This window comes from Pygocentrus nattereri, chromosome 17, assembly GCF_015220715.1.
Source record: "Pygocentrus nattereri isolate fPygNat1 chromosome 17, fPygNat1.pri, whole genome shotgun sequence".
Taxonomy (NCBI): domain Eukaryota; kingdom Metazoa; phylum Chordata; class Actinopteri; order Characiformes; family Serrasalmidae; genus Pygocentrus; species Pygocentrus nattereri.
In genome coordinates this window covers 29,941,307-29,969,240 of record NC_051227.1, presented here as the reverse complement: position 1 = coordinate 29,969,240, position 27,934 = coordinate 29,941,307, and the positions used below count along the sequence as shown (strand labels likewise).

Sequence of the window (27,934 nt, the reverse complement as noted above, 5' to 3'; positions counted from 1 at the left end):
AAGATCATAGATCAGTTTTCCAGGACAGGTTCCACTCGGAACAGGCCTCGCCAGGGTTGACCAAAGAAGTTGAGTCCATGTGTTTAGTGTCATATCCAGAGTTTGGCTTCAACAATATACTCATGAGTGCTGCCAGCATTGCTGCAGAGGTCGAAGAAGAGGGAGGTCAGTCTGTCAGTGCTCAGACCATACGCCGCACAATGCATCAGCTTGGTCTGCATGGCCGTCATCCCAGAAGGAAGCCTCTTCTGAAGCTGACACACAAGAAAGCCCGCAAACTGTTTGCTTAAGACCAACAGTCCAAGAATATGGATTTCTGGAACCATGTCCTGTGGTCTGACGAGACCAAGATAAACTTGTTTGGCTCAGATGGTGTACAGCATGTGTGGCGGCACCCTGGTGAGGAGTACCAAGACAACTGTCTCTTGCCTACAGTCAAGCATGGTGGTGGTAGCACCATGGTCTGGAGCTGCATGAGTGCTGCCGGCACTGGGGAGCTGTGGTTCATTGAGGGAAACATGAATTCCAACATGTACTGTGACATTCAGAAGCAGAGCATGATCCTCAAGCGGAAGGAGGAGGAGTCTATCAAGCTCAAGGTCTATCATCCACTAGCTCCATGATGTTATCATGGAGTGGAAGAGGATTCCAGTAGCAACCTGTGCAGCTCTGGTGAATTCCATGCCCAAGAGGGTTCAGGCAATGCCAGATAATAATGGTGGTCACACAAAATATTGACTGTGAGCACAATTTGGACATGTTCACTGTGAGATGTATTCACTTGTGTTGACAGCTATTTAGACATTAATGGCTGTGTTATTTTCAGAAGACAGTAATTCTATACTGCTATACAAGCTGTACGCAGACTAAGTTATATCCAAGTTTCATTTCTATAGTGTTGTCCCATGAAAAGATATAATATTTGCAGAAATGTGAGGGGTGTACTTGCTGTTGCGAGATACAGTGTGTGTGTGTGTGTATTTTTTTTTTTTTAAATAAGTTTTTTTTTCTCCCCTCCAAATTGTGATGAGAAAATAAGTCAATAAAGTACTAATGATCTGCACACCATGTAAATCACCAGCTACACGGCTAAAAGACTTGAAAAATGTTAAGCTAATATGTTTAGAAATAAAATATATATTTTGCACTAAAATACACACATGGAAATACACTAATGAAATAAAAGAAGTGAACGTGAAGCTGGGTTGGGCTTTTCATTGGTCTCATTTGATAAGATTACACTGCCCTCTACAGGCTAAACTATGTAAAGACTGTGTGGTAATGTGTACAATCAGACTTGAGGTTTTTGGTATGACAGTGGAACATGTGGGCTGTTCGAAATAAGGACAATAAGACAATAATGTATAACAATTTTATTACTCATTTATTTCAATAACTAAAACATCTCTGGATTGTAAGAAAGGTTTGAATTTGGAATCATTATTGATGGTTACAGAACCATCACACTTAATGGTGGGGCTGTACAGTCAGTCCAAAAAAAAGGAAATCATAAAAAAGTAATAAATGTATCTCATTAAGCAATTATTAACATGACTTGAAATCTGATTTGACGAAAGGTGAAGATTTTCTTCTACTTAAAAGCACAAAGACTACATTCCACGGATCATTACATCACTCACCACTGCACATAGTAAACTTTCCCCATCATATAAATGGACTCGACCCAACTTCACCCTTCATAAAGATCATTCAGGTGAATGGACTTTGGGGAGAATTTAGGTATGAAATGAGAACATGCTAAAATTAAAAATGGAACACATGAACATACTGGAGGACAAAAAGTCATTGAATATGTTACTCCTATTTTGTTGTAAAAAAACCTTTTTGGTTAGAATCATAGTTTTTATTGCGTTACAAAAGCATATCCGAGTGTGCTACTTCAACCTGTCTAACAGCCTCTGCGCTCCACTATCAGTTTTATGTTCATTCAAGTTATGCTTGTACCAAATGATTAAATGAGAGTAAGTTCCCTGAGAGGATAAATGCGCTAGTGTAAACAGGCCAGGTGGGAGACACATTAGTTACACATGTTGATGGGGCTGAACTTACAGTGAATTTACACTGTGCAGATGAGCATACGATCTTACAAACAAAACATATGCGACACCCTGCTACTGGACACCCTACTGACCTTCTGAACACTTCATATAGGTATCTTGCTCCTTATAAAGTAACTGCTCTCCAAATTCATTGACAATCTTTTGTCAGACATTTCTACATATGCTATTATTGACGCACTGCCACACCTGATCACAGGGTTATCCATTTCCTAGAGGACCACAGCACTCTCTAGTCACATCTCAATGTGAAGGCTACAGCTGAGGTAGGAGAGACCTCACTAGCACTCGTATCAGAAGGCTCCTACTCAGTGCTCACTCACTCACAATCAAGATGATCAACAGCATCCCACCACTCACAGCTGTCTATTCCATTTTTAACATGGTTGTATGCTGTGTGATGGATTGTGGGTGACAAAGTATTGAAGGATATAACAGCTGCACCTGGCAAATTCTTCGAAGAGTGTGCTTCTTAGCCACATTTAAAGAATCCTACAAAACAGGACAGGCTTCAGTGACACAACAGCAGAGAAACACAGCCTTCCTCAGCTGCATCCTTAGCTTTGAGACTTCTGTGTCAGGGTTTTCCCTGCTCTAACATCTCTGACCATCTTTAATGACCAACAACTAAATTTAGTATGATAATGCCAGTTCTGATTGGTCTACAGTGATGAAAATTTGTATAGTTTTACTTTGGACATACTATTATTCACAATCAAATTTGGAATTATTGTTTTTCTGTTAAAAATATGTAATCCAATGGGACCAAAGGACTGTATTAAATATGATAAATTAAAGGTATACTAAGCCAATCCAATAATTCAGTACACTTTTTTCGGTTCAGATATTTAGCAAATATCTCCTCACGGTCCGCTAGCTGTTATATGTGCACACTGAGGAAAAAAAAAATCTGGTTCGTACACAGCTCTGGTTCTATAAATGGGGAACAAAGTGGCTTTGACCAAATGATAACACTGGACGATCATGGTTGTGCACAGGACAGAGGGAAGGGGAGGGGCGACATGCTGAACTCCATGTATTGTCAAGAAGGAGAGATGGCTGAAAAACAGCCAAAGAGGAGACGTTCTGAAGAACAAAGATTGAGAGAGTTCTTAGATCAGACAAGGTTGAAGAGACACGTTAACATCAGTGAGGCATTTCAACAGTGGAGAGCCCTCTGAGAGCTGACGAGGCTAAAGTTGACTTCCTATCTGCCAGCTTCTCATTTGAATTTTTCATGTTCTACCTTAAAAGTTACACAACTACAAAACATGTAACATGTAACTGCTGCAACATTTAAAGTGGAGCAGAAAATCTAAACAAGAAGTTGGCTTCATTGAGAGTTGAAAGGCATGAAAAGGGATGAGGAGGTTGCTATTTCAGTTGGGTAACATTAACTTATTTTTGCTGCACCACAGAACCAGTAGGTCTGCATGGTTTTGTCCCATTTGCTAATGCATTTGCTAATGTTTGTGACAGCTAATCACAACTGGTTAGCTTTATAGCAACAATAGTAGTGAGGTAGCTAATCCACAACCTAGCTAATATTCCTAGACATTGTTACACTACTTACTGTGTTTTTTCACTCTAACATTATCATGGTATTGGTCTATACACTAGTTGTGGACGGTTTTATGACCATGAAGATCTAAAAGACAAGTTAGCCAGGCATAGTTTGCTTGGCAATGCAGGTCCATGAACTTGTGAGGTGGAGCTTCTGAATGAGCACTGAAGAAAGGATTGTATTTGTTTTGCTGTCCAAATATCAATAATTGTTCTCCAGAATCATTAACTGCCTCTTTAGGTAATTAAAACTCCTTTTGCAGCCATATGGGTTGATCAGTTTATAAAACTATACTAACTAAGCTCAGTGAACATATGGACAGATGTGCAATATTTGAGATATTAATAGGTTAAAGGAATATTCCTGTTTTTAAACCTCATCTCTATTTGTGGCATCTATACAGATGATTACTGAGGACAACAATTTCAATGCTGTGCCTAGTAAAATAACAAAACACCTCTTCGCTGTAAACACATAATTGGAGTCAATGTACAGGTGCTGCAGTAATGATATTTTAAGTGAATGTTAGGTTGAAAAATGCTAGAGTAGACCTTTAAGCTTATCATTATCTAAACCAATAGTGTTAGAACAGGGAAAACACTGAATTGTACATGACCAGAGCTGAATGTGCTTTCTAGAACCAGTAAGAGTGAAATATAAAAGGTCTATTCAAAATTTAATAGCCAAACAGTGTTTCACAAACTATTTCTCAGATGAGCCCCCCCTTTAAAAAAACCTAAGAGATCTTTTGTAAAAGCAGGTCAAATTGACAGAGAACTGACGGCGCAGGTGATGACAACACAAAGACAGTCTCCCACTATGCTAGTATCACACAGTTGGTGCTAAATATTAATGGTAAAGGAGGTCATGTTCTTGCACAGCGCAGACATCTTCCCACCCTGCAGAATCGCACTGCTCTACACAGAATCCCAAATGTCAAATATCAACTACGCATAAAACTAACAACGACAGCATCACTCAAATTGTTCTGTGCACCCAATTCAGCAACATATTCTGCGGATCCAAAACATATATTAGAATAAAAAAACTTTACTGGCATAAAATTAAATTTGTTTAGATTATATTAATACTGGTTTCACCTTTTCATCTATCTTTCACCCAGAAAAGCTAGAAAAGAAACTTTGTATTAAAATACATTATGAAACAGATATGGCAGTGCAAGTAGAGGTGCAAGGCTGCTCACAGATCTGTGCCCTTGCCCATGTTTGTGTAAAAAAACACTTCTGAAATTTGATTTTGGAAAATAGGAATTATTTAAGCATTGTAACAGCATCACAGACTGCACATCATCTGTCTACACAGGAGAACATAGTGTAGCAGGATGAGAACTTGCCGTCTGAACTGGCTGAATTAGCTAGTAGTTTAGCTTGTGGTTGCACAGCGTGGAGGCATGAGGTCACTGAAATAACCAATTTATATGCCCTTAACTCTATTCAACAGAAAATGGATTAGGAAGGCATTTTGGTGATACTGTAATCAGTAAGAATGGACTGACTAATCAGATGTGGACACTGCAAATACATTTCATGTGTCAAATACTTAAAGGGTTGGATTCTTGGGGATTCCGTCAGATGCTCTGTTGAAAACATTCCACATTAATGCTCTTAAAATTATGGCCATTAGTTGGATTGAATACTTGGGACCAATATTTCTGTAAGCATGTCATTCTTTTCAAATAGTAACGAGCCACATGTTGCTCAAATCATAAATAATTTGGGGGGGGGGGGGGGTCATATGTAAAGTAAAAATTAGTCCATAAACAAAAACTAGTAAAAATCAATTCTTTTCATTATACAGGGATTCTCTAAGAGGAAAAAAAAATAATCATGAAATGAATACTGTATCTGTTCATTTTTACATATGAAACCATATATTAACAAATAGATATAATACAGTTAATATAATGCAGATAATTATATGTTCGTTACAAGGCTGCTTCAGAATCACCAGTTCCTTCCTGTGTGAGTGGGGACAGTTCCTCTGGAGCCTGTGATAGGCTGCTCTGAAATAAAGGGAGGAACCACAGAGCTATAGGACCACCTGCCATGGGTCATTCTGCTGTCACCATGGAACCGTGAATATGCCAAACAGCTGGAGGGATCTGAAATAACAAAACACATCTTATCCACAATATTAATGACTATGCTTCTGTTTAGCCCACAATAATCCAAATGTTACCTAAATGTACAACACCATTAACAAATAACTGCTAAGAATTCTGATGATGGGTCTGCTTTATAGCATCCAAGAGTTGCAGTGACCACTCACCATGAAAGCGCTTCCCTGTGGGGCCGCTCTTCTTCCTGAATGGCCAATCTTCTAAGCTGACTTTCTTCCTCTAAACACAGACCCAGATAACAGCATTATACTGTTGCCATCTTCTACTTGTTAGCAAAGAGAGTGTGTCTTGTCTGTTCCCTTCATCAGTAAATTGCCAGCATGCTGTTGCCTTTTGTTTTTGTTTTTTTTCTTGGTTGTACATGTCAAAATGGAAAAGTATAAAAAGAATGATCTGCTTATTTTTCCGTAAGAAAATGGCCCATGGAAGTACATGCATTGGCAAAGTGTCTTACTTACCACAGGGGTTTCCCTCCACATCATCCAATAAATTGGCAGTAGAGTTGGCAGTGCCTAGTCTGAAAGACTGATTAAGACAAACTTTAAAAGATGTGCAGAAATACCAGGACACCTGATGACTCAAAGCATAAATTATTTTATTTCGATAAAGTTTTTAAAACAACAGTGTAAAATTTAATTGACTACTGCCAGTACTGAACACAGAATACAGTGCTGATACCTACACTCTCAGAAAAAAGTATGTGCCACTGTGGTGGCAGTAACCCTCACGTCACTGTGGTAGCATCTTTAGTACGTTTATTGTGGGAACATAATTGTACTATGCTCCACTGTAAGTATATATTTTATTTTACACTGCTTTTTATTACAAAATGTGCAAACATGACTCTTTCCTCTGGGAAAGATTAAGGCCATTGCTGTACCTTTGAGGGTACATTTACACTGTTATAAACAGAATGTAGTTGTGCAATGCCTTTTTTTGATCCTTCTTTCATCAGCAGACCTTGACAGTAAGTATGCTTACATGCACTTAGTAATCTGATAGCTGCAGAAAATCAGATGTTGTCAGTAATGCGATCAACATGTTTACATGCACTTGAGTAGACAGATAATAAAAACTCAGTCTACATGAGTCAGGCAGTAATCAGATATCTGCTCTGCAACCGGCCAATAAACTAACAAGACGACGTGATGTAAACGTAATGCACAACTTAAAACTTCATCTTGCAGCTTTGTTTAAAAACACTGAACCACTTTACTTGAAGATATGAACATACATCTTTACAAATAAAAATTTATTTTACAAACATACAAATTTTAATCATGGTTTCAGTGTCGCGCCAGAAGTGTTTTGCAGCTATTTTGTGGCAATGCTGCTTGCTTATTTCTAGTACCACAGTCTGTATCACACATGCGCAAAATGAGAATCCAAAAGAGAGTTTACATGCACTGAGAGATCTGATTATTGAGTTAAACTCCATATCGGATTTCTAGACCTTAGAATTCAGGGTATGCTATTTACATGACCATTTGAATAATCAGATAACTGCAGAAATGGGATTACAATCAACGCACTCAGTGGGTGGAATTGGCCATGTGTAATTGGGGGGGAAAGAAATGGGTAAAATTCCTGAAAACATTAAGTTCATGACTTTGGAGGCTGATTGCCACCTACATTTTACCTGCTGTTACTGAATACTTTCTATACACTTGTCTTCAAATGCAATGCTGAAAATGAGCTGTGTGAAGGATACGAATGATGCCTCAGGAGTGTTTTCCTTTTGGACCTTCTTCGCTTTGTCTTTTCTGAGAACCCTTTGGCAATTTCAAACAGTTTCTTTCTGGTTGCTGTGAAAGAGATGTAAAAATGAATTTAGAAACAGCTTATATTGTCCTTTTGGATTTCTAAGAAGGCCTTTTTGCCTAAATTTAATTTCTCAGAGGTATGGTCTCACATTTTCCCATGTGCTTCAGTTTGTCTCTGAACAAAGCATCGTCTGACACACCCTCTATGGCTCCAGGAGTGTAGTGGTGGTCACCTTTAGCAAGGAAAACGCACAAAATCTTGAAAAATGAACAGTTTGTTTCCAAACTAATGATCTATGACTATGCATCATACAAAAAGCATCTAAGCTGATTCAGTCTAATCAGGAGCATAATCTACCTCTCAGTGGAGTTGTTACTTATTATTAAGAACAACGCATACACTATTGTTATACACGTAACAATAAGTAAACCAAAACAAATGACACCCACGTACACCGTATGGTGCAGGTAGAGGATATTTACCTGCTGAGTTTCCAGCTGATGAATGCCCCGACCTGGATTTCTTTGACTCATATTTCAGCCGATCTAAAACAAAGATGTCCTGATAAAAACAGCTGCCATGGACAAAAGAAGACTATTCTGAAGTCACAATTGTAGTACTACTTAAAACTTGGGGTCACCATTTGAATATTTGGAAGAAATATATTCAACATATGGCTGCAAATAAATGTATAAATTATAATAGTTCATTCTAAATTTATAACAAATTATATAAGACATTTAAGAAATCCAAGAAATCTAGACAGCATCAAGAATGAAGCAAAAATAAAATTAACATTAAGAATGCATCAGATTTCAGAAAAGTCAATTAACAAAAAATTGCAGATAGTTAATTCAATTACAGCACATTTACAATTTCAAAGCTTATTCTCTTTCCAAAAACATTTGAAATATGGAATAAAAAAAAAAAAAAAGACATCTAAAAATACGTTCTGGTGTGTACCATTTAATTCTATACACCCTCTTCGTAGCCTCATGATATCTCATCTCAACTCCAAACTTTTAAATGTACAATACATATGTGAGAGTACATGCATGTATAAGACACAAAGAGATGAAGAATATGTACCTCGTTCCAGGGCAATAAGGAACTCCCGGTTGCGCTGCAGCTCTTTCATAAATTCCTCGTTCTGCAGGAAGAGCGCTATGCGCTCATCCTCAAGGTACTGCTTCAGCTTTCGCTCCTGCTCAGATGCTCCAGACGCTGCCGCGGCACAAGCAGTCTGCTGCGGCACTGATGACAAGGTAGATGCTGAGGAAGAAGAGGGGTCAGAGAAACCACTCTGAGAGCTCTGAGGAGAAAAAACAAGAGGGAATGTGACAGTTTAAGTGAAACATGAAATGATCAACACACCACTTACAGATCTATATAAAATTACAATGAAGAAATAAAAGTAATTCATGTAATGATGTAACAAGCCAGAGAGACTAGCAGAATCTTTAAAAATGACACTTCAATTACAGTGAATTTACAGTTATGCACCTGTATACTGTCTAACTGCTGGGGTAAAATTCGTAGGAAATCATCAGGCAAGTTGCCAAGTAATGGAGGGTTCCAATTCCTGTAACTGCGGGTCTGCTGGTGCCCTGGAGCGGGCTGTGCTGGAGGGGGCTGTGCTGAAGGGGGCTGTGCTGGAGGGGGTTGGGCTTCAAACCTGCAGTAGTATAAAATGAAAAATTGATTTACTATACCTGTATTCAGTGGAAGAGCAAGCTCACATAATAAAACTATACTGGCAGATGTGTTGGCAGAATAGACAGACTTACTGTTGAAGACCTTGAACCATGGGTTTATTATTATTATATTATATTACAGTTGATGCAATATGTGCAATAATTAAGTATGGATGCATTGATTAATTTTGGAATTGTTGGAATTGTTAGTATGTATGTAATGTAGCATTTATGCATGCTCCTACGTGAATAGTCTGTGTTCTTTCTTAACTAGATGTAAATATATTTTAGTAATTTTACACTCCTTGCACCATCTGGTACTGCACCTTAAATATTGTTGTAATGCTGTGCAGTAACAATAAAAGCATTCTAATATATTCTACTTAGTTATCTTAAAGTCAACCTCAAACCAAAAGTGACTTTTTTTTTTACCTCATTAGTTTATGTCTCTGGTCCTATTAACCATAATTCACAGAATAATTTTTCCAAGACAAAATTCTTGTTTTTTTTTCATCAAAATGTAATGTCTTTTGCCCACCTCCAAAAATTCTTCCAATTTTAGGTATGTCACAAAGGCAGAGCAGGTCAAGATGAGTCATGCTGAACAATTACATCATCTCCCCTTTCATGACATTGTGGTTAACTTGGAAATTATGCATTGTTTTCTGTTTCATGTTGGTATTAAGACTTATGAATTATTAACTACTGATACATCCTATGAATTATTTAGTAGCTACAATGAAATCGATAAAGTTACATAGTTATGGACAGTGAAGAACTGAAGAGGTGACCCACTCCTGTACATTTTCATACTGCACAATAGCCATTAGCAGTACCTGAACTGGTTTAGTCATTTGGCCTCTATCTAACCACTAATTCATGGGTACTTGTACAATGAATAAACTGATTGAGACAGATGCTGATTACCATCTGATCCTGAAATACAAACAGTAATTATTCCCCTCACACACACACTAAGACTGAAGGCCAACTACAGGCTCCCTGCAGTTTGACTTATGAACACCAGGTGGCATCAGAAGAGAAATAGCTTAACAGAAAAATGCATTCTGTGGCTTTTGGTAGGCCCATTATATCCAGACCCAGAGAAGAGATTCCACAATTGTAGGAGCCCTGTGATCTACGGAACTGTGCTTAATTTGATTTCATTTTAAAACAAAGATTGGATACAAACTGTCTCTTCCCGGAACAGACCATACAGTAACTGAGAAACAGAGAACATCATCCTTTTTGTTTCTTTGTTTTTTTTTTGTTGTTTTTTTTACCTGGGGGGTGGAGTGGGTGGAGCATTAGGATATTTCCTGTCATATATATGCATGTCATAGGTGGGCGGAGAGTAGACTGGAGGTGGCTCCTCGTCTGAGCTGTCTGGCTCGAGGGTCCTCTCTAGAATCTGATGTAGATTAGAGAGCCATACAACACAAAACAAAGAACAGGATATGCAATTAGCTTTCAGAACTCTCAAATGCCAAACAAAATAAAGAGAGATCTGAAACTGCCTTCAGTGAAACAGTCATAAGAACATCTTTATAACTACAAAAAACTTGAGTTGTACATAAGGGACATGCATTTTGTATTTTGCTTAATATGTTATAAGTATTTGCTATCTGCTACAAATGAAAATATGAATGTTGTTTCTGGCACCTTCTGTTCATTAAGAATTCAGCCAAAAGTGTTACAATAGGTATGGTTCATTGTAAGAGGCAAAGGAGCTAGTTATAACGCTTGCTAAAAGTTTGGTAAAATGATTCAAACAATGTAAATTCAATACAATTATGTTGTTTAAAAACCAAAGGAGATTTCCAACCCAAATACATAAAACTATGAGTATAACGTGGCAAATGAATTTTTCACCACAAAACACAAGATCAAGTATCAGCACAAAAACTTGAAATATATTTTATTGCATATCTATCTATAAAATGGATAACTAACCCCATGGTGTGTGTGTGTATGTATATAAGCAAGTTCTACTTGAACCTGTTAAAATACACACATAAAATGTCCATGTACTTTTACTCATACCTTAGTTTGTGCCCAGCTCTCTTTTTAAAAAAAATCCTAATATAATGTATGTGTATAATAATGTATATATAATAAATTTGTCAAAAGTTGCAACTGCATTAAAACAGAAAAACAATCTCCTAAAAGATTACACAATGAAACAATAACACACCCTTAAATATTGAGGAACATGCAACAAATTTTGTGTACTCACTGTGAATCATGAAGACAATACATGCATACAAAACATACTGCAGTTCATGCTTGAGTGAGGATTTAAGCCAAGTCATGGCTCAGCATCTCCACTCGGCCATGAAAGAGAGGACTAATGCAGTGCTGAATGTGGGGAAGGCAGAGCCAGAGAGAGGCTGCAGCATGTCTCACCATGGAAAGGTTTCAGTGTATGAGCACAGCTCCTCAAACAGTGTCCAAAATCAGGGGAGACAGGCGAGAGAGAGCCCGGCTTGGGAGAACATCGATCATAATCACACTCACTTTAGCGGAATAATGAGATAGATGAGAGGAGACTTGCTGAATTTAGCCTGTGTTACCATTTTCAACTGACTAACCTGAGAAAAACTTGAATGAAGATTGTTTACCACAAGGATGAAGCACTAAGGATGCTGTACTGATACAGGAAATATATGATGTTTTTCATATTTATCTGCTGATGCTGTGGACATTTATAAAATGTTAACATTTGGACAAAATCCAGCTGGATTAGAGGTATGGAGAAATGTAACACTTGTTTTGTAGAGGCTTGCATTGAATTAATAAAATCAGCCCAGCATCACCTAAACATTCCACTACTCTAGAGGACAAAACTATCATCAGTGAAAATCTTCAATATTTAAATATCTGTCCGATGTCAATGATTTTTTTCAATATCTGACAGTAGCAATATGAATCTCATATCACCATGCATCCTAATTATCGTCCAGATGTAGTTTGCTTACTTGAACAAAAGATAAACTGATTTAGATTATCATCTGACCAAAGGCACAAACAGCAATTATTTCCCTCACAACTTGTGATCCAATTTACCCATTGCAAAATAATGCCTCTCACTGCCATCTCTAAGCACTACGTCTTCCATAAAGTGAAAGACAAACTTTGACACATGTCCTCAGAACAAACCTGCAGTGAGAACGGCAGTGGCAGTAGTCAGAATTATTAAGCTATTAGGCTCTCAGGTTAGGCCATTAAGAGGACATTAAAGTGTTACAGAGCAAAGTTTATTTTAGACTTATCCTGATCATCTGGAGAGCGGTATTGTGTTAATTCCTGAAAAAGTCCACACTGAAGAAGACCACACTGGCAGCTCAGTGACAACACTATTAATAGGCAGACTTATATTGGTTCTAAGGTAAACTAAACTTTATTTTGCCTTCCATATTTGCTAAACAAGTTTAATATCATGTCTAATGATAAACAATGTTACAGAACAATTAAGATCAGTTAGCCAAGTTAGCTCAGGTCTTAGCTTAGTTGTTGACAGTTAGCTTGATAAATTATATTAAACTGGACTGTACAGTGCTTACATCTGCAATTATAAACATTATGTGTAAAGCTATATATGTATTAATTCCCATGTATCATCTTCATCACCTCTACTGCTTGCTGAAAAATTCTTCAAAATGAAGAGTCCTCCTCAGCATATAACACTGCTCTATGCTCAGCGTAAGCTTTAGCTCATCTAAAGAGGGAGTTCAAACTTTCACCTTATCAAACACTAAAACCTGCTGAAGTTCCTATTCTGTGTCCAGAAACCAATTTCAATTTAAATTGGTCTAAATTCATATTTTCAATTCTCAAAATGTGCTTGTGTGTTTCTAAGCTTTACTTTGTGCTAATGAACCTTTTCAATCTATTAATAAAATTTAATGTGCTGCAAAAACTACCAGGCAGGCAGGACTTATCAAAATTTAGCAAACTTGAAAATGCAAAAAAGTCATGAATTATGATAAATCAATGAGTGATCATGAGCATAATATCAGCTCTAGCATAGTTATTCTAGTAGACAAGAGTTTATGATGTGTTACCTCTGGTGGTATGCTGTCGTCCGAGTCCGAGCTATCGTCTGATCCATTGCCCTCGATGCTCATCTGCAACAGTTGGTCGATGGTAGCATCCACTGCCCCGTTGTTAGAGCGCAGAACACACTCGATCACTTCATAGTCCATGCTGGGGAACATGGTTTTGAAGTCCTCCATGGCCTGGTTGAACTCCAGCCGCCGCACCTGTCGGTTGGGCCTGCTATTATTGAGCTCTCCGGTGGTCGAGCCTCCCCCGCTGCCGCCACGAGAGCTGCCATTGCTGCTGCTCCGTCGAAAGAGACTGGTCATCCTACAGGGACGTGTTTCCTTTCTGAGAGACTACAGCACCCACAAAATGATGGTGCCAAAATGAGTCAAGACTACAACTTTTCTCTTGTGTATCCACTTGGATTTGCCTCAAAGCACCAGAGCTTTTCAAGCCAACTTTTTCATCACTCTGGAATTATGTGAGTCCACTGAGGAAAGAGAAGGCCTTTTTTCTCTTTTTCTGCTTGTTCAGCTGCATTCAATATAATAGTAACAGAACGGCTGCAAGGAAGAAGTGTGGCGTCCAATGTCTTGTGGCCTAGCCCTCCAGATAACGTTCCCAGCAGCTCTCCATCAGCTCTTCTGGGTCTATAAATTAATGCAGAATGGAAAACAAAATAGATGAGAAAGAAAATAAGACAAAAGTACCTAGGACACTCGGACTTGGATTCTTTAGATTTTTCCTCTTTCATCAGTTTATTTTGTGGTTCATGACTATGACAGACTACACTACAAAGTGCTGTATCCATGGAGAACAGAACTTATGACGTGCATAGAGAACTAAACAGATGGAAAGAGGCTAAAAGAACAAAGCCTCTAATGAGTCACCTTCTCTACAAGGTGGAAAAAAAACAGTGAGAAATTAAAAAAATATGTACATCAGTGTTCCCCAGGAAGCACTTCTACAGTGAGTGATCATTCAAGGAGTTACAAAGCAACTTAAAATCATCCTTGTTTCCTAAATTCAATCTCGAACGGAAACCATATGACCATGAGCCGTTCAAGAACCAAAATCAGAAGAACATGGCCTTCTAAACTGCAGTGCAGCAGTAGACTGGCTTGTTACACCCATTAGGATGAAAATTAGCCCGCATAATTTCATAACCAGTTAATTTCCGTCCATCAAAATGAGATCAGAGTTGCCTACTCATCAGGCCATTTTGCTCTGTAATGGTTAACAGCGGCCATTTAAGTTTATTTAGCACAAGAAAAAAAAAAACTTTCCAAAAGGATAACATATTACATGTTTGTCTTGCAAGTGTGGTTTTCTTTTGGCTTTTATTTGACAAAATTTCAATTACACTCACACACTAGAAGCACTCCTGCCTCCACTTCAGAGTGATTTTCAAAAATACTGAAAGACAACATGTTGCTATTGTTATGTATCCTATTCACATTTTTCTAAGTACTTCTGCTGATGCTTCCAAGAACATCCATCTAACAATAAACAGAATTTGCCACCATCATACACACACACACACACACACACACACACACACACACACACACAAATAAATATATGTAAAACACAATGGTGAATCAGCATGGTTAAACACTCGTCTGCATTATTCTCACAAAATAATTTACTTTTGCTGGAATATATAAATAGCTTGAGTTATCAGAAACATCCAGAAAAACACTCTCAATGGTTAAATACACTGTGATTTGTCAGAGGGCTCATGTGCAAACAGCAGCCTTCAGTTTGATATCAGTATTCTAAGGTCAATATTGTGAAAGCGATTAACAAATGACAAACTGTGCAGCCTAGTGTATGCCAAAAGTATCAAAATATATTGCTCACAGAAGAAGAGCTTAGCTAAGAATACCAGAAATGGTGTTTCAACAACAACAACAACAACAACAACAACAACAACAACAACAACAACAACAACTATTATTATTATTATTATTACTATTAAGACTGGGCTGCCTCACATTAGTGGTAGGCCAAACCAGTGTCTATGAAACTGCCGGCTAATACTGCATTTTAGTAGCACAGATCAAGGAGCAACAGCTGCAGTTACAAGTGATCCATTATCCTGAACGTGAGCCATTACGGAAGGAAAAATACACGGTGCTTGAGTGGCATTTAAGCCCAATAGATGTGCAGTGTGCAAAGCTAATGAGCATTTTCAAACTGCATATTCTTTAGGCATTTTCATAAATAGTACACTATGGGCATACATTGTTCCCCAAAGGGTGTACATATGTGTGTGTATGTATAATTAATATATATATATATTGATTATATATATATATTATATCATATATATATATATATATATATATATATATATATATATATATATATATATATATATATATGAAGACCAATTTCTCTCTCTTTCCTATGTGTGTGTGTGTGTGTGTATATAAAATAATGCAGAAAATATAAAAAAGGCAAACTTTACAAACTTTACCTTCACTTTATCTACTCCTTGACTAAAACCAAATGTCCACTTGTGCTCTGTCCACATCTAGAAGGCAAGCCCATATCCTCTTCCAACAGGAATGTCAAAATAGGAATTCTAAAAATGTGGGAGTCTGTAGAGGTTGCTGAAATTTCCCTGTGATGGTCTGTTATCCTCCCCTTGGCCACTTTAGTGCTCACCCCCGCCCCAGCCCCCACCTCCCAGTGCTGGGTAGAGAAATCCCTGCTTTGGGGAAACAATGCACCAAGCCGAGCTGAAGCCAGGCCCACATGGCACTGCCAGGACCCAGAGCACTTTGCCAACCGCTTGTTGGCATGGAGATACTTTATGATGTAAACAGGATGCTTTGTGCAAAATGAGAATATGTAGTCCATGTCCTGAAGTTGTCTCTTAAAGACAGAGCTGTGAAGCTGTGAGGCAAGCTGCAGTTGCCTGGCCACGCCTGAGGCTTGAGATTTACTCCGTATTGTCTGAGATTCTAAACTGGAAGCCTCCGATTTGCATCTCATTAATCATTCTGTTTAGGCACCATGATGCCTTGACAACACACGAAGATGCCTTTAAAGAGAAAGGCCACCAACAACAAGTTCAACAGAGGAAAGGATGAGCACTTTATTTATTACTGGCGAGATTTAATTTCAATTAGAAGGAAAAATAATACAAAATGGAGCAGCTTCTAAATAAATTAGAGGATTTTATAAATGTCTTCTTTTCTAGGCATAACAAAGCAGTGATTCAGGTCACTAACAATCAGAGTGAGACAAAACACTTTGAAAAAGAAGTGATGGCTGAATACTAAATACACTGTCCTACATGTATTCATTAATGTATTCCGTCATGATACATAAAAAGTAATGTATTCAGAAAACAAACTGATAAGTCGCATTGGGAAAAACTTTGCTGTTGAAATATTTATTTAATTCACAATCTTCCTCGCTGTTACTCATTGGCAGGTTTCTTAGTGTAATTCTTCTGTAAATTTCTTTCATGAAAAATTGTAAATGAAGTTACAAAAATCTCTTGTCACTGAACAAACAAGTATCTAGAGTTTTTTGTTTGAAAATTTTTTTGTGGGTAATCAAACTCTTAACGTGCTCTAAAAAATGTTAATGTATTCTGAATACAACCTTAGGAAGTGTATCTGTACAATTCCTGAAGATCAGTGCAGGTTATGAAGTAAATTGCATTTATGTATAAACTCATAAGGAGCTCCTGGCATATTCGAGTTGCAGTTGGGTCTGATATTGTACTGACATTACCAAACCTATACTGGAGCAGGACGAGAGCAATAAAATATCATCATATTGCCCACTCCTAATTCAACCTCTCAAAACACTGACTACACAAAAAGAAGTCTTTTATACTTCCACACAAAAGCAAACATCTACATAGCTTCTTTGTTTAACTCTTCATGTTTAAACATTTGTGCTCCCCTTTGACACAAATACGTAGCTCTCTGTCTCTAATGGATATTTCAACAGGGAAACTCTGCCTTAAAAGGGCTCCTGCCTTAGGAAGCAGGAAATGGGAAACAGGATGCCACACAATATGCTAAAATGTGGAAACGTGATACATCCACACAACATGCTGAAAAGAAAACATACTGCTAATGACATATCAACCACAATTCATTCGAGTAAAACAAAATTGATGCACACTAACAGGACAAGGCTACTGAAGGGTCTTTCTTGAGGTTTTCAGTCTGATATTAAACAGTCCTGGTTTATAAAGAAACCACTTATGAAAGATACTGAGAAATGGCCTTAAAAACACTTGTCAGGTTCCATCAGTGCTAAAAGACCAGACTGAAAGCTTCACTGTGCCCTCGCCATGCACTTTCCAGTTGTTCAGACAACACTATATTAATCTGCGTTTGAGATCCTGCTATATTTAGCAATAGAATCCAGAGCTCTTTGTCTAAAGCTGTTACAGCAATGGGGAAGTGGAGCTCCTGTTAGTTTCAGAGCGAAGCTTCGTCTTTACTGACTTCACAAAGTCTTCATGCTGCAGTCACTTCTTCCTTTTAATCTGGGGAACCTAAAAACAAAACTGTCATATGAAATGCAAAGAGATTATAAATACCTTCCTTGCAAATAGAACCACACTGTCCATTGAGATACACTGGGAGTTTTTGGGGGGTGGTCATAATTTGAAACAAAATAATTATAATCAATATATACCAGACACATAAAGGAGAAAGAACAATACTGTGTTCATGTATATAAACCTATGGCATCCCTGTTTTTGACTCAGTAATGCATCACATGGACGCAGATGATTATCAAACAGAAACAACCTTGCCCTGTCCAGGCTGTGTCCAGATAGGTTAAATCAGTAACGCAGAGGAAATAACTAATCAGATGCCAAGACAGAGCTGGACTATTGAATTAAACAGAATTTTCCGAAAATGATTAATTCCACTAGACTTACTGCCCCAACACAGTTCTTAGCATTCAGAAAAGAAAGAGCCCACACCCTAAATACATACATACATACATACATACATACATACATACATACATACATACATACATACAACACCACAGTAAATAGTATGTCACAACAGTATTAGCAGTGCATTCATTACACAATAGGAGTATGTGGTTTTAGACACAGCCAGAATATGTGGAGGACTAAGAAGCTGGCTGGGTGTTTCCAACTACATAAAGACTAAATACAACCTATTGTTTCAAATCTGAGCATAAAAATAAACCAAGAAGGCCTGTGACCTGTAATATACAGTATATCCAACTAAAATTACATCAATAGTGCTAAACATAACAGCTATGAGTATCATCAAAATCATCAACTTAATAAAAGTAGGACCCGTTTAAATGAATGTAGCACTTTCTTAAATGTAAGAATATACTTAAATATACAACCATGAAAAAGTGGACTTCTTACAGTAAAAACAAAAAGTGTGAGATTTCCAAACTAATCCATGGCCACGTGAAGGTGGAGCTCAAAGTAGGGTGCGAGTCAATAAATTAAAAATAAATTCAAATAAATAAACGTCATCAACTCCCAAATCACCAAAAAAAACCCACCAAATTTCTAAGCCACAGCAACAACCCATTTGTTAGTCATATTTCAGAATTCTGCGTGCTCAATAAACGAAAACAGCTACAGATACAAACAAATCAGTGCCGTGATGTCAGTGTCTTTAAACGCTGCATTTTGCCCGGCCACACAAAAGCAATGAAAACAAATTTAACACATTTTCTCCACCCAGGAGTGTTTTTTTTTTTTTTAATCTGTCATTTTTGTGCGGATGAGAGGCCAAAATACAGAGAGAATAAAGCTAACTCCTTTGTAACATGCACCCGCCTTGTTTATCTAAGTGATCTGGGTACTTCACAGCAGTTTTAGTATCTTGTGTATAGCAACTTTGCAAACATCACACAGAAATGTGAGAGACCATAAAGCAGAGATGCAGCACACTGAAGTTACATTTACAACAAACAGTAAAGGTGCTGGCGTGAACACTAATAGGAACAGCTTGTCTGCTCTGGGGCTTTTGAAGAAACCAAAATAAGCAGGTCAAGTTGCTTGGAATCTAGGCTAGAATGCTTGGAAAACCTAAAGTGAACCAGTAAAAACACAACTCTCTCAGGTTGCAACTGTCATGAGCCAGTACAAGTAAATCCATGCACCAGTGTATGTAGAGAACGTATGATGTACATTACATGGGGGGGGGGGGGGGTAAATAAATAAATAAATAAATCATATCACATCCTGTCTGCAGGCTGGCAGTTGGCCAACAGACAACCAGATGTTGCAGTACTTAAATAACACCATTTAGAAAAGCAGGCTTTAAGAGCAACTGGAACAGCATCACCATTAAAACCACAAAGAATCCATGAGTGCCGTCGACACATAATTAACGACTTTCTAAAAGGGGGGAGGTAGGATTACATAATCAGAATGCTTTGATATGCACACTGAAGTCACATAAGCATTCTGGTTTTAATCAATGGCTTAATTTTTTTTAGCATACTTTTTTTGGTTCTTATTTTGACTGTAGACAATATCATGAATTTTAGTCATTTGTCAAACATCATCTTCCAGAGCAACTTACAATTTAATCATGTTACAGAGGAAGGTAAACATAGTATTAAAAATCTTGTCCAAGATTGTTGCCATTTACCCACTGCTCTATACCAGGATCTACAGGCGTATGCCCTGGAGCCTATACTACCAGGGGGCCCAAACAAGCAACTATAAGAAAACACACGGTGACAAGAGTAGAGTATGCCTATTTCCAAAGCCAAAAATAACACATCAGTTAATGTAGAAAGCTGCATTGTCCTTGTTGGTAGTGATCTGCAAAGTGCTTCCAAGCATGATGTCAATAGAGGTAAGAAAATAAAAATGGGACAAAAAATGTCCATGCCAACCGCGGTAGTGTGCTTGGAGGTTTGAGTTTTTAAGTTTGCTGCTGTTTTCCGTCTTTATTATGTACATCTCAGCTGTCTGATTTTTATTTTTGTCTTCGCTGGGTAAATGCTCTGCTTTGTCAAGAGCGAATAAGTACTTTATAGGGATATTGCATTGGTCACACTGGTTTATGTTAATGCTTACTGGTTAATGTGTATGTAGTCTTGCTAGTGTTTTGTCTCGACTGAACAAAAAATATGTGCTTACAGTGATGATGTGCCCAACACTGCAGTCTGTGTACTACCACTGTGGTGCTGCATAGCCCTCATGTAACCTGCTGTGATACAGTAAAAAATTCCCTGATTACCCCAAAAGGATAGTCAGGTAGGGGCCCACCAAACATCTGTGTCCAGTAGCCGATAACTCTATGATCCAGATCTTGATGGCTTCCTCCTATTAGCAGCTCAATATACCATATGAATCAATAATCTAAGAAGTATCTAGATGAAATAAAACTGGACACTGTACAGGTCACTGGCCTACACTATTTTAGCCCAGCCCTATTTCACTATCACAGTAAGTCTCAGAGGGACAATAAGACCTAATAGAAAAAAACATTCTGGACTCAAGACACTAATATCTTTTGACTCTTACGTGAACATTAACCCTATTCCCCTCTACTCTTCCCAGCTCCTCACTTTTACAGTGGCGCCAGCTTTGAGACCCAACAAGCCCTCCAGGCTCAGGACAGCACTTTTGTCCTGCTCCTCTGTAAACAGGCCATAGCTCATGTTGTTTTGACAGCTGACAAAGACAAAACAGAGACTACAAGGTCTGTTTTCACAGGCCTGGACCCAGGCAAGTGTTTTGTGCTTTTCACACACACACACACACACACACACACTCAACCCAACTAATGAACTCAACCAATTCCCATTGCCAGTAAATAATAACGAAAAGCTCAAAACAAGGCAGACAATTATGTAACCATTATGACGGCCTAATGAGGAAGGTCAAATGCATTAATCTGAAGATTTTGTGATTATTTTAGTCCGTTTTTTTTTTTTTGCAGGAAGACAACTAAGAAGAAGAGAACAACATAGAAAGCAGAAATTAAGAGAAGAAAAAATAAGCAGAAAAGACGGAGCTGGAATTTTAGCGTAGAGAGCAAGAAACAAACATGGATGAAAAGGCAGTCATTTGAGCAGTATGCTACATAAAATAGCCTCTATCTAAATTTGGATGCTCTACTGAAAAGCCATGATGCACCACAGGCTGAATCAGTTTGAGTACCATGTCACAAAAATGGAACAAGGGTAATATAATACGTATGACACCGCTGACTAAGTTCTACTGTCAAACCCTCAGATCTGCTGGAAAATAATCAAGTAAAAGAGCAGGAAAAGCGCAGTCGGAAGCAAGAAAACGTGGCTGTTTGCTAAACAGATGAACAAAACAGGCCAACTGGGGAGGACTTGGAAAGCGTCCCTCCGATTCAGTTTCCACACATTTTCTGACACTCTCCACACGGAGCGAGGCAGTTCCACTATAACGCCTTGGCGTCTGGACAAGACCTAACTGACTGCAGAACAGAGCTAAGACAGAGTATAATCAATCACACAGTCTGGAGACGTTTGGCTGCCTGTGCTCATTCACTCTGAAGCCAGGCTGTTTGTGGTGAGAGACGGGGACCAGGTCTGTGTTGCTGGGTTTTTTTAGGGACACGCAGAAAGCACTAAGCGGAAGACAGACACATTCAAACCAACGTTGTGAATCACACTGAAAGGATTATCAACTTTGTAAAGTTTGATATTTGTTGTATCTGACTAGTTAGAGACATAAAAGAAGTTCAATCTATATTAGAGATGTGAATTTTGGCAAATTCCTTTGACCAACAGCAGACCATTATTAAACAGAAAAAAAAGAAAAAATTAAACAAAATCACAGACACAACCCATGAAAACATCAGACACAGCACTGCACTTCATACAAGCAGGTCTTTAGGCTTTACTGAATGAAAAAACAGCCTAGTGTAATGAATATGACAGTAAATAAATGCAGTCTACTTACTATTTATCTTAGTTAACAAATATATGTATGTGCGTACAATTAAAAAGCACTGGTCAAACATGTATGTATTTTTGGCTACTGATTGATCAATTAATCATTAACACTGCAGTACTGCATCTATACTGTTACATTGTGATTGCAACATGTTACACAATGAAAAGGTTTACCGATTTCGAAAAATGTGCTGTTCTTTGTGGAAACCACTGTCAGAGATCAAAACTGGGCATCTAGCAGAGTAATGCCAGTGGGCTGGGGGAGGGGCTTATACTATGCATGCATCCAAACTCAAATTACCTTTTTTTCCACCTAAATATGCCAATAAATTCTATGGATTGTAATTTTTGGGGCTTATTATATTAGAGGGCAGCGACATACCATACTATTCTATGTAGTTTATATTTAAATCTCCACAGAATCAAGACAATAGGCATAGCATTATACCACTTTTCCTATACCAACACTAATAACAATCACCAACCAGCATTAATGGACCAAAACTATTATGTCTCCTTTATCAACGCTAATACCTTTATTCAACAAAACACCCAAAGAAACTGAAGTGTCTGAGGCTTATCAATATGCTCACAGCACATAATGAAAAATTGTTGAGGCGCAATACCATGAAACAGCCTCTTAACAATGAACAAACATAAAGATGGATTTTGGGACAATATAGAGTCAATATAGAATGCAAAACCATTTTAAGTCGTCACATAGGTTATGGTTTGGTTCACTGATCTAAGATTTCAGGAAGGAAGGCAAGACAGTGCATTATTATTTTTGACTCTGGATCAGGGAAATGCACAAAACACTTCTAAGGAGTAGTGAAACTGACTGGCCGACAGCAACTCAGAAGAAACGGAAAATAGAGAGACGAGACAGTCAGACAGACCCATAGACAGTTTCGCTGTCACTCTGATTATTATTTAAGGTGAGTGACACTTGATTCAAGCAGCAAGAACAAGCACAGAAAAAAAGTAAATCTTTAAAAATGTTACAGCCCCTTATTTGATATCACCTAGACAAATTCAACACCAGGCATGCTCATATAGGATTAAAAATTAATCAAGTATATTGAACTAAGTTATATATCAGTAGAAATCTATATTTACATCCTTCATATTTAGAACCATTTGATTGGCTGGTGTCATCCTTAAAGCAGTGCTGGGTGGTGCTGATGAAAATCAAGGTCACAATATTTTTCAAAAAAATCAAAGTATCATATGATAAGTTTGCATTAATGAAAGTTACAGCATTCATGCTTCCTGAGTACTCGTCATTTGTGCTAAAAGAATGTCTTGCAAACCTTACGTAGGCTGTATTGGTCTGTGACCAATACTGTGAACTGTTTTGGTCTCTTTTTTTTTTTTGTAATTACACCAAATGGAATCTTTGTAATTACTGTAGTTTTGGAAAACATGTATGTATTTTGAACAAATCTTTCCAAACCACCTAAAACACCCATAAAAAAAAACATTCTTTGCACTTAGCTATGTTTTTGTCATCTAGCAACACTGCTAAAACTGAATATTTATATTGTCATATGACAACAAACCACAGCCCAGCACTATTTTAAGGCTAGTCTTAACCTTGTACTTTAAGTTCCTCGTTTTCAGCAGTGACAGTACAGAACCACACAGTGCTTCAGATCTACTATCACTCCTTCACTCTGGAAGCAGGACCCCTCATTACACATGGAGTACACTTTCATGAGCACAACAACGGAAGGACAAGGGCTGAATCTGGAGGTTTTTGATAATAGGATTCTTTGGGAGTGACCGTGAGAGAGGAAGGAAGGGAGAAATCTAATTTCAGGTGCATGACTTGAATACCCAGCTTTATGAAAGTCTCCACAGTGTGTCCCCTGGTGCATCTGTCAGGATTCATGCCATAAAATTAATAATGATGGCAATGATCTTAGCAGCTCTTTCCTGGGCCATCTGCCACTGAGGGAACAGAAGTCAGCTGCCTTCTCTTGGGAGGCTAACCCAAGCACACAGAAATGCTACCTTTTGAATTACCTATAAAAAGCCATGCAGCCCATTAAGTTTCTTCAAAGAAAAGTATGACATTGAATTGTTATAAATACACTGCCTGATGCCCGATACATTGTTTCATAATAGTTTTATGATAAGGCTTCAGATTAAAATATATTTTTAAAAAACATTTATGGCAGAGAGGAGCATGCAAGGTGTTCTCAGGCAAAATAGTACAATTTTTTGCATTTATCACTATTTCATCGTCATCAATAGTATATATAAAAACTCACAAGACATGCAGATTCACAAATCATTCTGGACAGTAATTAAATTTTACATTGGGGGAATTGACAAATTGAATGAACCATCACACTACTATGATTCGGTATTTTGACTTTAAAAAAATACTACACTTTATATTAGTTATTTTTTATTACACTTTACCATCTAAAAGAAAACTATAATGTCCAAAATACTTAAAACACTCTACTACCCCAAAGAAAGAAAGAAGTATACAGCTAAAAGCATCAGTGTGCTATATCAGGATGGATTTGTTACAGGACTGGATCAGGCTCATTCTCTTTTACCCTGTGATATCTGATGCTGCATTTCCGGCAGTCAGCCTGAAACTAATGTCAATCAATACAGATCTCTATTCAGCATCACAGGAGAAACCTGGTATGGGTGTAAACAACGCCTGACTCCATCCAAGGTGACGCAAATATTGGTACACCTGAGAACTCTTAAGAGTAAAATGAGGTAGATTAGAACTTCTTTGCACTGAAGTGAGTCCTAACACAGAGGATTTGATTGGTTACGTGGTCATTTAAAAAACAGACAACACAGTCTTCTGGGTCTGCAAGGTGCACAGCAGAGCTGAGTGACTACAATGTGCTCTATACTGGAAGAAGAATATATAACAGTAGTGATCTCCAAGCTCCAAGTTGTGGTGGACACAGACATGCAGCTGGATTAGCTTGAGACCCTATACTATGGGTCCATACGCATTTGTATGCCTTTAGGCAGTGGCCTTACACATTCAAAGCCCTTCAATGGGGAGGGGAGTGACACCAGCTGTCTACCACACAGGACTTTAGGACCTCCTCCTCCATTACTACCCTTCAATCAATAACAAAACTGAATAATAACTAATCTCAACCCATATAAATGCATCTAGTTATTTAGGTGGTGACATCAAGAAGGTCCACCACATTCATGAAACCATTCAAAGAGAATATTTTACTGCTATACAGACTGTAAAGACTTTTACTACTGTTGATTCTGACTGCTTCCTGAAAAGATTTTTTACATTTTTTTAAAAGTACAGAAACCTTAAGGGACAAAGGACATACAAAATAACTGCCTATAATAAATGTTAGTGCCTTAGACAAGGATAGCATTAAGAAACGCCCAGAAATTAATGTAATTTTTACTCAACTAACCTACTTGTATTGACAAGTGCTCGTAAAGAAGCTCTGATCAACACAGAAACCTATTCAGATTAATTTACAGGACACACACGAGAGCACGCACACCATCAAGGGGGGTAAAAGGGTAAAGCCACCAACCTTTGTGTCGATGAGGTGAATGAAATAACTCCGTGGAGAGCTTTATCTACTCCAGCGCCTCCTCATATCCCCAGTCCATAACAAATCCCATATGTTATCAATGCAGCAGCCCACAGTGCAGGATCCTCTACTAGCTTAGCGTTAGCGCCTAGCCAGGACAGGGACACTGTGGAAAAAAGAAAGGAAAAAGTGGATGGGTACCGTTAACTGGCGATAAATATCTTGTCACGTGTTCTTAGCTTGCAAACTGGCATCAACGTTTGTTTAAGACTGGGTGTGTGCTCATTTCTGTCTTTAAAATATGAGCGACGCTGTTCGTGTTGTCTCCTAGCCGCTGTGAGGGGAGTGAAGGGAGGCCGCTCCAGTTTAACAACAAGCGTACAGTCGAGTTGGACAAAAACACAAGCTCAGCAGGACCTGTGTTCCCGAACAGGCACAGGGAAATGAAACCGAACAGCAAGCCGTCGGCTCAGTTTAGAAATGAGTGAGTTTTGTCGTGAAATGTGAGTAACAAAAACAGCCCGTGGAGAAAGGTTTGAGAGTGGAGGTTAGCAGGTTAGCTCACCGCTCGGCTCCTCACTCCGGCGGACAGCAGCAGCTGGCGAGAGCAACACAGATCAGACCCACAGATCCTCTTCTCCTCCTGCTCCTCTCCCACACTTCTCCTCCCGTCTGTCGAGCAGCGAAGCCAGCATTAAAACGCCTCTCCTCGGCCCCGAGTGAGGGTGGGCACTGACAGCGACGATTTGTAAAGTGCAGCGATCCTAAACTAAGTGAGCGTGCAGCCCCCGCTGCCCGACATGGTGCCGTTGTGCGTCTGCTCGAATCAGGAGGGATGAGGAGGGGAAACGGCTGAGGGAGAGAGCGGGGAACAAAGGGGCAGACAGCTTCCTAGTGGAGAGAGAGGAGAAATGCAGCCGGATTTCTCCACCACCATGACCCGATAAACACACAATCTCATGACTGCACTCACAAAAATGAGTTCTGGGAATTAAAGGGCAAATATCCTATGCTTTTCTACGGAGTCCTGTTGGTGACATCCCGTATAAAAAAATGATGAGTGGCCACGCTGTATTAACGCATGGGAACGAAATCCTAATGCATAAGGCGTGAGATTGAGATAAGAACGATTTCCTAATGCATGGCCAAGACTTAGTTAAGCATAATATCCTCCCCATGCCTTACTAAGTCGTGGCCATGCATTAGGATATCGTTCTCATGCCCTACTAAATCATGGCCACGACTTAACTATCTTGTTCTCATGCCTTGCTAAGCCATGGCCATGTATTAGTTTTGTTTATGTAGGATGTCATCAGGAGGGCTCCATACTTCTTTTTGAATTCATTCCTACTTCTCTGATTTATGGGTTTGGTTACCAAAAATAGTCATAATTAATTTTACATGATCATTTCCAGCCTCTGTTCTTCCCTTATACACTTCACCACCTTCTTCAAGGGATCCTTAGTAAGGACAATGGTTCGGTATAGATCCAGGAGCACTCAAAATAACAATTTGCATGATTAAATGGTTCTTCAGATTGATGGAGAATGTGTTGTATGTGGTTCTATACAGAACCTTTTTGAAAAGGGTTCTGTATAGCACCGAAAATGATTCTGCTATTGTTAAGATGTCAGGCTAGTGACAAATAAAGAACCCATGTCACCATGCAAGGAACCATTTAAGCATGAAATAGTTCTATATAGACTTCATGGTTCTGAATAGAACAGATGCCTTTAAAGAACCTTTAAAGAATCATCATCAAGTGTGTAGAATTAAGGCTGTTTTTGTTACTGTGCCTTTAAAACTGATGAAAAGGTCTGAGAGCACTTGTGAAGTTGCTTGTTTTACATTTCTTTCCAATTTAATACGAAGGCTTTTTTGTTACAAATTATGTTATTGGCATAACAATTTGAGTGTAAAGTAACATTTTTAAATATTAACACGATTTTCAGAATTTCGTTCCCTTTTGCCTTAGTGACAGTGTGGATTCAAGCTGGCACATGCTCCACAAGCTAGCGGAAAAGCCTTGGATCAAATCTACCTGAGAGTTGTCTGAATATCAGCTTCAAAGGAAGAAACAAGCAACAATGAATAAATAATTAATTAAAACTTTTTTTTTTGAACTGAAGCCTTTACACGGTCAGTGTAACGTGTGCTTAAAT

At 38.4% G+C, this 27,934-nt stretch overlaps 1 protein-coding gene across 2 annotated transcripts; it reads right to left on the bottom strand.

Annotated features, from left to right (window-relative positions):
• Window positions 1-1,358: 1,358 nt before the first annotated feature.
• cuedc1b (CUE domain containing 1b) lies at window positions 1,359-26,725 on the bottom strand. Of its 2 annotated transcripts, XM_017694981.2 has the most exons (12): window positions 26,338-26,725; window positions 25,773-25,938; window positions 13,305-13,934; window positions 10,524-10,651; window positions 9,050-9,221; window positions 8,636-8,858; window positions 8,029-8,091; window positions 7,695-7,778; window positions 7,494-7,587; window positions 6,241-6,299; window positions 5,932-6,001; window positions 1,359-5,764 (listed from the first exon to the last, which is right to left on the bottom strand). In XM_017694981.2, coding segments are annotated over exons 3-12 (1,197 nt in total). In that variant the 5' UTR covers window positions 13,608-13,934; window positions 25,773-25,938; window positions 26,338-26,725; the 3' UTR covers window positions 1,359-5,763. The 2 variants fall into 2 exon arrangements, with proteins under 2 accessions (XP_017550470.2, XP_017550471.2); XM_017694982.2 differs by lacking the exons at window positions 25,773-25,938; window positions 26,338-26,725 and adding an exon at window positions 15,767-15,930.
• Between the last annotated feature and the right edge of the window lie 1,209 nt (window positions 26,726-27,934).